Below are 12,509 nucleotides of genomic sequence, written 5' to 3'. Positions count from 1 at the left end.
GAGTGTGAATACAAAACCAGTTAGGAACCTCTAATAGTTAACCAACATGTACCTTCATCCGTGTTGACTGAAGCGTTCGCGAAACTGCGTTGAGCGTCCTTTTGACCGCGGACGATACTCGCGTTTTGTAGCTTGTCATTGATCTTGGCGATTTGTTGCTGCAAAGAATGTTGAAGAAATTTCACTTTTGACACTGACAGATCAATATCATATCGGAAACATATCGAATAATTAAAACTAGAATTGGCCTGTAAGAGTCACCTAACCGCCACTATATAATTGAAATTACGCTCTCATTTTAATACGACAATCTGAAATAACAAGGAAGGAATGGATAGATTCGCACTCTTTTGGTAAACTTCGGTAGCTTAGTTAGTTATAGAGCCATGGGACCGGTGTTCCAAGCGGTCGTAAGTTCGAATATTGCCCGAAGCGATGAATTTTTCCACCATTCCTTAAAAAATTGTGTTATTTTAGATAATTCTACTATTACTCGAAATTATATTACTTGTACTTTAGGTTCGCTACCTATACACGGTGCTCACGAGGAACCCGAAGGAATATAACCACGTATTTCTGAGGCCAAAAGAAGGTTTTTTTTTATGAATTGGCACATATACAATCTAATCTTGATGATGTCACGATGTGATAAATAAACAAACTGCTGTCAAACTGTCAGTCATAGAGCAGATCAAAAGCTGTAGTATTTAATTACCTACTGTTTATAAAAGATAATAAGTACATTTATAAGATAAAATAATAAATAACTAGTTTTACAAGTGTTGCGCAGTGCCTATGTGTAAAAGAACAACAATCACGAAACTGGAGTAGTTAGTTGTTCGTATTCTTACTCTATCTTAAGATGTCTTATAGGTTTTTCGCGCTCTTCCTAGGTTTCATTCGTTGTTTGCCTTCCTCGTTTTTCGTATCATTCGCAGGTTATTTTTAGTCATCTTTATATCGTGTAATAATATTTTTGTGCGTTATGTCTAATGGCGAAATAAAAAATACATACAGTTTTTGAACATCCAAACTTTGGTGGTGACGGTCAGGTTTGACAACTTGTCTGTGGGACACTTTTCACCGTGACGTCACGCGCTCCGGTTGGCGTTTGCAGTCACGTGATATTGGGCATTATTTTAAATAATTATGATTATTTTTAATTTATTTGTTATTATTTTTAAAATTTGTTACACATATTTACACTTCCAGAATATGATTTTCAGTATTCTAATATTCCTTACTATGGTAAAAACATAACATGTTATATATTCACGATTCATATCAACTTCCTATTAATTTAACTCTGAAACTAGGCGAATTCTAGAAAAGTATATCGGACATTTTAATCTTTAAACATGATTAAGAATACACTGGTAAAATCTTTCGGGTTCCTCGTAAGCACCGTATATATTAAAGTTAAAATTACCTATTTCATTTTACCTGTAAGTTTTTATTCTCGGCCCTTAGCTGAATGCACTGTTCGTCCCTTTCTCGCAGGTACTCAGCACAGATCTCGCACTCTTCATCCACTTCCCGATACCTCTCTCTTAGCTCTTCCAATTCTTGCAGGCAGAGTTGGAGACGCTCTTTCAGTGACACCACTTCACTGTACAGACAAATTGCAGTATTATTATGGAGAAACCCAATGTACACAATGTGTACGAGACAACAGGTAGGCAAAATTTCTGTCTGTTTTATGTCAATCGATTGGTTTTCTTGTATTTTCTAAACTAAACAACAGAACTTCTGATTCAGGAGAAACAAAGGGAGGGGGAATAATATACACGCGCCAAATAAGAGTACAAACGTTTACAAATTTTTTGCTGGATTCCTCGATCAAGTTATTAGTACATTACTGCAGAAGTCGGGAAACGGCAATTCGTGGATGAATTTCGATTTTGTCGGACGATGCGAAACGAAGTGCGTGCTTTTCTCCAAACATGCGATGCGATATTATTTAAGCCACTTGAATCGAACTTTCACTTCAAAAACAATTTCTTTATTTAAATCTTTAAAAAAAAACTAAAGGCACAAATTCCCTATTTAATTATTTAAAAAAAGTAAAGGTCCACTCAACTAGTGTTTGATTTTATTAAGCAGTATTCGCATTATCATACACGACGGACTTGTAAGAACGATACGTGTAAGTTGGTTTATCTTCCTATCTCACTCTATCCTATAGCTTGAAATGGCTACTGACCCGTGTAGACGCGGCTATAATAATAATTGACTGTTTACATTTATTTTTCTTAGTGGGTACATTTCTTTAAAAGGTATAAACTATACAGTAATAACTTCCCGTCCGCTAAAATAGGACAAATTTGATTTGACCATAAAGAAGAAGTTCCCGTTCTATTTTTGCTACAATGAAGTGAACATTTCTAAGCATAATGGAGAAAAATAATATTATTTTATTACGTATCATATACAATTACTAATAATATACCTATTTAGTTTAAGTTACCTACACCATAGCTTTCTTTTTTTTGTTTCTTACATTATTGTACTATTTTTGTGTTTTGGACGTTTTGGTAATAAACGGATATTTTTATTTTAATTCTTTGGGGCCAGCTCCTCATCTATTATGCATAGCACAACGTCGCAAAGTTTGTCCGTTGTATTTTTGCTACTTGTGCATCAACGTATTGATGTGATCTATTTCTTACCTGTCATGATCTCCGCCGTTAGTCTTGAGTTCGTTCAGCGTTTTCATGGGTTCTGAAAAGTTATATTGGTAACTGAACGACAGTGGAATAGTTAACGAAACAATATAATTAACAAACTAACATATGGCTTAGATTATACTGACATGCAATAAGGTCCGACCGAGGACGCCTTTATTGTCTCGCCCATGACCGATAATGTATGAAATATAGGAAAAAACACGACTTTGAACTAAAAATGTTTTAAAAAACAAAGTTCGATGATTTATCAGAAAAGAGTTATTACTTATACTCATACTCATATTCTTTTATTGGTAAAATATACAATTTTACATGTTAGCAATAAAATACTCAGGTGAAAATAAATCAACAAATATATCATAATCAACAAATTGTATAATACCCTAAAATAGTATTTTTCCAGTACGGATGTGCACAAAAAGGGGTTCAATAACAGTAATCAAAGTTAAACATTTATATATTACAACTAAAGTCCGACCGAGATCTCGGTCTCGGTTTCGGCATTCTCGGCCAAAAATCTAGCCGAGATCTCGGTCTCGGCTCTCGGCCAAAATGGGCCGATATTCTTGCCGAGACCGAGATTCGGCAATCAGTTATCATTGGTGAATTTGAATTTTCCGCGCACGAGCGCCGGTGTCTAAGCCACCCGTTGGTTGCATCGCCCGGTTGGTGTGACTTTTTTTTGGGATTTTGATTAGTTTCGTCTCCACATTTTAAGCCAATTAGGCAATACTTATCAAATCATTCTTTTTGTTTTGTGGTTGATGTTATTGATGAATAAATGAGTGTATATTGTTATCGGGATGTAACTTGTTGTGAGTGGAAGATGACACTGGATAGATATTTTGATACTAAATATATTTGTGTTAACGGGAAAAAGCAAAGCAGTAGGTAAGTACAAAACGACACCTGTGGCGGATTTTTTGAGTTACAATATAGAACTCTTTTTTTGATTATTGTTATTGTACCTCTTTTTGTGCACATCCGTACTGAAAAAAAAAAACGGCCAAGTGTGTGTCGGACCACGCATAATGGAAGGTTCCGTACCTTCACACAATACAAAAAAGCCGTATAAGCAAACGAGCGTATGTTAGTGGCACTTTCGTCGTTTTATTAAGAAGATCAGCTTTTTTATATAACTCTTAAATGGCTTAGCCGACCATATTCAAAATAATTTTCCTGAAAAATTATTTGCTTATTAAGCTTTATTATTAATATTTTAAAATGGTTTTGCTCCGCCGGTTCAAAAGTTAGAGGGGATCACACTATTTTTTGGAGTGATTATTTCCAAAAGTATTTACGTAATCAAAAAAACCTTTTTAGCAACCTTTATGTATTTTTAAAGAGCTATCTAATGAGGATATTTTTTTTTAAACTTTTAGTTACATTTATATGGAGTAAATATTTTAAAATATATTTTAATTTTTTTTCTAAACTAAGAAACGACTTTCATAATACATCTACACCTACGTTCCAAATTTGGTTATACAATATATCGTATAGTTTATGAGTAAAACTGGCTGTGACATACGCACAGACCGACAGATATAAGGACATGACGAAACTATAAGGGTTCCATTTTTTCCATTTTGGCTACGGAACCCTAAAAATACTATTTAATAGCGCTACGAATTGATTATGATAACTTTTCTGGTAAATCGTCGAATTTCGATTCTAAAAAGATTTTGAATGCAAAATTCGTATTGTATAAATTCTCGGTCTCGGTCTCGGCCGAGAATCCCATTGAATCTCGGTCTCGGTCGGACCTTAATTACAACCCGAAAACAGTAATTTTTAATTTTATGGCCCGTTAAATTGTGACGACGTTCGTCAGTCAGCCTCGTTTAAAAGTTGTTCACTAGCCTGATAAGCCATATTAAATGAGAACCAACCCATGACACAACCACACCAACGTCGTCAGTTACGTCAAAACTGCACAGAATAGCATCCGTAAGGTTCGCACAAAATTTTGTCTAATATTCCATAATCCCATTTTGGCCGAGAATGCCGAGACCGAGATCTCGGTCGCATCTTAATATACAGAATTTGGAGGCATAAATTGACAGCAATTTGAAAATAACACACAAGGAACAACTTCTTATATTGTTAACGAATTAGACACTTTAACAACAAACAAACAGGTCCACACTCTCCGATTCACTTAAAACAAATTAAACTTTCGACACAGAATATAATAGTATTTCGACTAGTCAAATAATAATACACTTGAAGTTGTTTAGTAAACGCGCGCTCGTGCACAATTATGCAGTGAACTTCACACTAAAAGCCCGGCTTAATTCGCCGTAACATAAGATTGCTATACATACCGACAAATAGTTACATTCGTTATATGGCAGTTTGTAGGCTAGAGGGTCCAGAGCGGGACGAAAAAGCAAACCCGGTTGCAAGCCCACAAACGCGAGCAGGATTATAGATCATACGACTAATTTCTTTCGCGCGGACGAGGCGGCACGGCAAAAATTTGCAATACGCTCGCGCCGCGGTGGCTTGAATTCAATAATACGAGTTCTTTTGGCGCGCGGTTTAAAAATAATCTATATTGATCTTATCACTACGTAATTTCGGTAAGACAACTAAGGCAAGCCCGGCTTTTGGGCTTGTATGGAAGTACCGCCACTGAGTAGAAATATGATTGAGAATGTATGGTAGTTTGGCCCAGGGCTGTCTCTTTTCAAACATAGAGAGAATCATACTGTCTTTGTTTTACGCTAGAGCTAGCACCCATAGGAAAGGGATGAGTATAGTTTTCATTGTTCTTACTTACTGACAAGTTGTGTTTGCCAAACTATATAAACACAAAAGTAAATTAAAATCATAAAATGTAAGGTAATGGTATATGTGAAATTCATGTTGGTTATGCGTGAAATATAAGCATAAACGACCGTACATTTTGATTGGCTAAAATAATAATTTTTTTGTCATATCTTCAAACAAAAAAAAACAAAATATAGTTATTTTAACTTGATTACGATCTTGTAAAAAAGGGCCTCGACTTACCCACGCAAATGACCCCAAAATATGTTATATTTATTAATCCATAAGCTAGTAAGAATAACCTTGTATATCAATGTGCGTGGTGCGGTGCATGTCGTGCAGGCTCTGGCGGCGCCGGCGCCGCTCCTGCGCGCTGGACGGCCGCGGTAACTCCTCGCTCTGAAATAAGGTAAGTTTTCGTTACATCCGTTCATGTGTAGTGTACACTCACTCATCTAGACTAACTTCACGTGTGTGTCAGTGGCACTGTGACTGAAACTTGAGCAAATCGCAGTTCAATTGGCAACTGATAACGGAACGTTCCAAATGCCTATGTATTGAGCAATATATAATAACGACTGGCTGGCTGACTTAATGCAAATTGACCAGACAACATGTTGTGCGCACATAGACAATATGTGACATTGCACGCTTCAAGGGCATCATTAGCCTGAAGGGATGATCAGTTCGAACGTCGAACGTGACGTTATTATAGTTCGTTATTTAGCATTAGAAATAAAAACTTTTTACAAAAAAAGTAAACTGATTTCAAAGTCAAAGTCAAAAGTGTTTATTTTGTAAAATATTGTGTAAAACAAACTAAGTTGGTCATTACACACGAGGCGACATTGTGCGCGCGAGCTGTAAGAATACAGTCAAATCACCATACATGTGCCTTTAAAAAATGAGGAGATCCCTCAATTCCCCATGGATCCCATCATCAGATCAGAACCAAATTAAAATGGTACCAACTTGGAGTAAACTTCTTTCAAACAAAAAATAATTACTCAAATCGGACCATGAGTGTCGGAGTAACCGGTGAATGTACATAAAAAAAAATTGCCACAACCGAATACGGAACGTCCTCCTTCTATGAAAATGAAGTCGGTTAAAAAGGTAAACAATCCTTGTATGTATTTTTATTGAAAAAACAAAACCGGTTTTAAAAAATCAGTAAGGGCCACTTGCACTATCCCACTAACCCGGGGTTTACCGGTTAAACCATTAACCCAGTGTCAAATTGTACTGGTAACTAATATGGTAACTCCAGGTTTAACCAGTTAACCCCTGGTTAGTGATTGGTGCAAGTGGCCCTATTACTTATGAAAAAAAAAAAGATCGTACTTATATGATTTATAATTGATACACATTTTTATCAAGTTAGTGTTTTTCAATAAAAAAGTCAAAATCGCACGGCAAAAAATGGACTATAGAATTACTACACAGCTCAAAAAAAAAATTTTTTTTTGTTGCCCTGGGTATCTCTGCGAATTTCTATATTTTCAAGTGCACAGTTTACGAATATATTCATAATAGTATTGAATGTGCTCTAGTTTTTTATGATTTTAGCGTATTTGATTTTTTATGTAAAATGAAAATAAAGACTTAAAAAAAGTAGAGCAAATCTTTCAAAATCATTGATAGTTTCATAAATTGTGAGCATAAATACATCGGAAATCAATCTTATATCAAAGGCAACAAAACCACTGTTGACCAGTGCAATAAGACCGAGAATAATTATATCCCCTCATATAAATATGTGTTAAGACTCTTAGGGCCATTTGCACCAATCAGTAGCCCGGGGTTAACCGTTAAACCTGGAGATACCGTGGTTAACAGTACAATTTGACAATGGGTTAACGGTTTAACCGGGTAACCAAGGTCTAACCGGTTAAACCTGGAGTTACCATGGTGACCTGTACAATTTGACACTGGGTTAACGATTGGTTAACCCTGGGTTACTGGGATGGTGCACGTGGCGCTTAGTTTATTGTTACTTACCTCGTCAAGTCGAGATTGAAAGCTGTCAGATCTGCAAACAAATGTATCTTAGTAGTTATTTTGTTCATATTACTTCAAAAAAGAAAAAAGAACAACTATTGTATTTTTAATTTTCTCCAATATCAAGCTTATTCACCTTATTGTAATAACTCATTATGGTTAAACTCAAATAAAAATAAAAAACAAACCATTATTGTCGTGTTTTAGCGGACGGGAAGTTATTACTGTATTGTTTTTTACTTTTTAATAGTATATTATTGCAGAGGCCGGGAAAGGGCATATTCGTGGATGAGTTATGATTTGCTCCTCTTTGCTTTTGCGTTGTCCGACAAAGAAGACGAATTAACGAATTGCTGTTCCTGCCGAGGCATATAGTGCTTTTTTCCAAACATAAAGGAATAAGGGGAAATAAGATAAAATAATCATGATTTAAGCATCAACCATCACTCAAATTGCAAAACAATTTCCTCTTTAATTATTAAAAAAAAAGTTAAAGGCATAACTTATTCTGCCATTCAGTATTCGTTCATTCAATAAAATTGTGCTTTATAAGCTGTATGTGCACGCATGAGATACTTAAAAAATATAAAAGTTATATAGTCTTTGATGCAGTATTCGCACGATCATACACGACGGTCTTGTAAAAACGAGACATATAAGGTCATTTATCTTATCATCTCACTCTATCCTATAGCTTGAAATCATGCTGACCAGGTCGTGTAGACACGGCTCGCGGCTATATTAATTCGCTGTTTGCGTTTTTATTAGTGCTTTGTCGACAATCGAATCATCCACCAATTGCCCTTTCCCGGCCTCTGCAATAATGTATGTACTATTAAATTGTCACAAAATTTTACCTTCTATTTCTGGCAGGAGTGCTGCGGTTGGAATGGTCATCTACATCCATAAACATGTCGTCGGGCTTCTCCTGCGTACTGAAATAGGCTTCCATTTTCTTGTGGTCTGAAACATTACGGTAAACTTTCAGTTATGAAAACCATGTACTAGACGCAGCTAATGCTTGGACTTAGCGAGTTCTTTTCAGTGATTAAGTTGTACACACTAAGTTAATTAAGTTCACTGCGACGACAATGACATACCAAATGGCATAGATTCCATAAATAAGTGCAGGAGTGTATGATATTGACTAGTTTACGAGTTACAACTATGTCCGGGAGTGGTATTCGAGGTGTACCGAGGCGTATGTTAAACACAAGGCTCGGTAAATTGGAAGTCCTGCCCACCTGGTGGTTGGTCAGGTCCGAAGAGCCGCTTGGAGTCGAGCAAGCTCTGGCGGCGGCGGCGCGCGTCGCCCGTGCCGCCCGGCGAGCCGCGCGCCCGCGCCGACTCCACGGAGCTCTCCAACTCGATGACGCGTCGCTACAGGAAAAATATTCAATACTTTATTATTCAATTATTATACTCAGAAGATTCAGTGTATTTGCAATATTATTTATAGTGTAAATGACTTAGGGCCGGTACAGACGGACTGCAACTCGACTGCAACTTGTATGGGAACTGCACGTCGACGTTGCAGTTGGAGTGCAGTCGGCATGCAGTTCCCATACAAGTTGCAGTCGAGTTGCAGTCCGTCTGTACCGGCCCTTAGACATGCCGCATGGAATTAATAGTTATTTGTTTTCAAGGGGGCATTTATTGTTCAACCGCTCGTGCTAATATTCATACCCCGAGCAAGCGAAAGATTCCAAAATTGAACCTCGAGTGTAGTGAGTGGTTCGAGAAGTGCGATCTTGAGCGTAGCGAGGGTTTCAAGGGACGAGGGTTGAACAAACTTTACCTCCGAGTGAAACGCGAAATTTGTTACCGTTAGTATGCGAGGAAAATACTAACTATGAAATACTAAAAAAATCAATCCAAATCAAATCCAAATGAACGTAATAAAAAAAACAACGGGTTGCACTCCGGGAGTGCCGGCAGAAGTGAAAACTTGAATATTAACGTTGTGCATTGTTGATATTTTGGAATATTTAATTATCAGTATAAAAGTACTATCATTGATGTGGTAAAATACAATATTCATTTATTGCGCTATCGTACACAAACATGACAATTTATATTACATTAAACATTTAACACTTCAGAACTATTACAATTATTTAACATTGAAAAGTTTATCTCTCAGAGAAATCAACTTCCATCCATAATTGACAACATTACAATTTTCTGACCCTATCATTTTATTGGTTCTCTACATTTAAATTGAAACGAGGAAAACGCTAATAGTTTATTTTTTCCACTAGGATTTGTATTTAATTTATTATAATTTTTTTAATGTGTACTTATTCTAAAATGGCGTAACTCCAGTTCTACGCTAGAAGCTAGGTCTTATCTCGATAGAAAAAAAAACATGACTTAATTAATCTGACGTTGTCTGTCATTGTCAATATGTTTTAACTGGTTCGTTGTTTTAAAACAATTTTGATAAAATATCAGATTTCTGCGACTATTTGGATATTATAAAGGATACTGATACACGAATACGATACCAGGCTTTCATACGGATACGACGGATCGACGGATAAACACTAACAAATGTAAAGTAATTCAATGTTTTTACCGATATCTTCGACAAATAATTTGAAATTTTTGCAGTAGGTTGCAGTGGCGGCGCGTCACAAATATTCGTAGGGAACCCGGAGCTAATTTTGCTTTCCTTTTGTCCATAAACCGATCGTGAAAATACTCAACGGGCTGAAATTAGACAAGCCGGTGGGAATCGAGTTCTTTGAACGATCCGCCACTGGTAGGTTGTAACATGGCAAACTTGCATGGTGCAATCACCGCGCGCACTGCCCGGTATGCCCTTTTTCGTTCGTCTTTTGTTTTCTTCGGGTGAAATTTTCTCGACAATTTGAAGGCGAATCGCACAAATCAAATTACATTTATCTAATGTTATTAAAGCTTAAACGCTGTATTGTTATTTAAAAAAGATTTCTTACTTAATGGGCTGCCTCTAACGCAGGTAAAGTTTGTATATATGTATAATAGTTTAAGTTCTGCTTGTGTTTTAACCTAATTCAAGTCTTATTTGTACGTCACTGGTTCTTGTAACTGAATGAGGCTTGGGTTAGGTTCCGACCCGAAATTTAAGAACGAACGATTGTTGCAGCCCTTTCTTCTCGTTTAAAATTGAAGACTAGTTATTTCTTGACAATCGCTGCTGAAGTTTTCATCTGCTTGCGCCTGGTGGGCCCGCGTAGCCCTCAGTAGCACCTGCTGCCAGGATTCATCGTTTGGCTCGATGAAGATTCAAGAACGTTAAGGCCAGTGACGATATTTTATTGTTTTAGAGTAGAGTCGCGTACTGACAGATATTAGTTTATTTTATTGTACATATTTTTTACAATTATATTTTTACTATAAGAACCTGTTTTCATTTAGTTATTACCGCTTTAGTTAGCCGGCTACAAGGGACGAAACAGTATTTGGTATACTTCGGAGGTGTATATACCTCATCGATCCATATGGTTTTCTCCATTTTAAAAACGACTAGTAGATAGTAACTTAATTATATGAATAAATTTCTCTTTGTTTTGGAATTCAATCAATACGTCGTATTTAATTTGTTTTCGTGATGATGGCAATGGCATTTCACCTACTGTGCCGTACAGTTGGTGAAATCACAACATTTTTTTAATTCTTTTGTATTTTTTGTAATAAGCCATATTAAATTTATATTAATATATTGCAGTGTTCAGGAAGCAAAATACTTCCAAATCATATGTAAAATTTCAGGTTTTATAAAAATGAAATGTTGTCAATTTCAACGACTATTACACCATCATCATTACTTAAAAATTCAATTAATAATTGATTTTTATCCCGCCGCGCCGGCGGTCTACTCGCTGGCTTAAATTATATTGTAACAGTTTTTCGATCAGGCCACGTGTCCGTCTTACGAATTTTCAATCTGACGAATCTGTCGGTCACGTGACCCGTCGCGACTTAACATTTTTTCCCCATCACAAAAAGTGCACAGCGCCGGTAAAGAAGTTTTCACTTCAAAAATTGTAATTCTAAATCAACATTCAATAATCAATTCTACCAGCTAACATAAGGAAACAACTCAAAATTAGCATCAATGGCGTACTTGATCTTAGAAAAACGGACAGACTATACTTTTCCCCACGTGTGGATATAATGTAACTTTCTCATTAGTTTTTGAACAATCAAGGCCTTTACCAGTTGGTGTGGTGAAATAGTAGTTCATGTGACTGCTACATAATAAAAGGCACTAAAACACTCGTGTGTTTTAATGCCTAATTATGTAGTTACATACATTATTTTATCTACACACATTTTATAAACTTTCTATGATATATTCACTAACCCAAATTACAACTAACGTTGGGGCATCGTTGCTCTCTTGGAGGAACTCGCGGATATGTGGTGGCGTCACCGAAATATTTTTATCGCTCATTTTACAACTTTTCCTATAATTACTTTAAAAACAACAAAACATATTTATTTTATATATACTTAAAACTAATTAAAAGATAAACTGTACGTCAAATGGCGGTAAATGAAAACTTTTTCACGCATGTCACGCATTCGCAGTTTTTAAAAACTTCGAATGCGTGATGAAAATGGCATTTCGACTGATATTAGAATAGAGGTCAAATCGAATTGCTTTTTTTTAGATGTGTTCCAAATTTGAATGTCAACCAAATCAATTTTGATGTAGTTATGAAGCAATTACAACATTATCACAAATAAGAAATTTGTTGTAACAAAACAGTTTATCGTAATGTTGGTCATTATTTTCGGATTTTGAAGGCATCATAGAGGGTTTATGATATGTGTAAAATAATTTACCTCTAAAGACTCCTTCGCCTCTCTCAAATCTTGAGCTTCTTGCTGGCACTTGTTCTTGTCTTCAGTGAGCGATTCAAGTTCTTTTCGCAGAGTTTCACATTGCTGGGACAACTCCTTTAACTCTTTGTCTTTTGCATTAGTGGAAGAACTGCTTGTTTCCTTTTCTTCTTTGAGTCTGGAAAAGTGTAAGCAAAATGATTATTTTAGTGT

The 12,509-nt window shown here is 36.1% G+C and overlaps 1 protein-coding gene across 3 annotated transcripts in view; it reads right to left on the bottom strand.

The window, feature by feature from the left end:
- Nucleotides 1–12,509, bottom strand: part of LOC133517106 (kinesin-related protein 4-like) — a 48,564-nt gene that overhangs the window by 14,087 nt on the left and 21,968 nt on the right. For all 3 annotated transcript variants that reach the window (XM_061850258.1, XM_061850260.1, XM_061850259.1), the window contains 8 exons: nucleotides 12,300–12,474; nucleotides 8,708–8,843; nucleotides 8,321–8,426; nucleotides 7,464–7,494; nucleotides 5,765–5,861; nucleotides 2,670–2,721; nucleotides 1,444–1,609; nucleotides 53–158 (listed from right to left, as the gene is read on the bottom strand). In XM_061850258.1, the coding sequence (XP_061706242.1) occupies nucleotides 53–158; nucleotides 1,444–1,609; nucleotides 2,670–2,721; nucleotides 5,765–5,861; nucleotides 7,464–7,494; nucleotides 8,321–8,426; nucleotides 8,708–8,843; nucleotides 12,300–12,474 (869 nt within the window). The remainder of the gene's footprint in view (nucleotides 1–52; nucleotides 159–1,443; nucleotides 1,610–2,669; nucleotides 2,722–5,764; nucleotides 5,862–7,463; nucleotides 7,495–8,320; nucleotides 8,427–8,707; nucleotides 8,844–12,299; nucleotides 12,475–12,509) is intronic.

This window comes from Cydia pomonella, chromosome 4, assembly GCF_033807575.1.
Source record: "Cydia pomonella isolate Wapato2018A chromosome 4, ilCydPomo1, whole genome shotgun sequence".
Classification (NCBI taxonomy): Eukaryota; Metazoa; Arthropoda; class Insecta; order Lepidoptera; family Tortricidae; genus Cydia; species Cydia pomonella.
The sequence above is the reverse complement of the archived record's forward strand: the minus strand, read 5'-3'. Positions and strand labels throughout refer to the sequence as shown.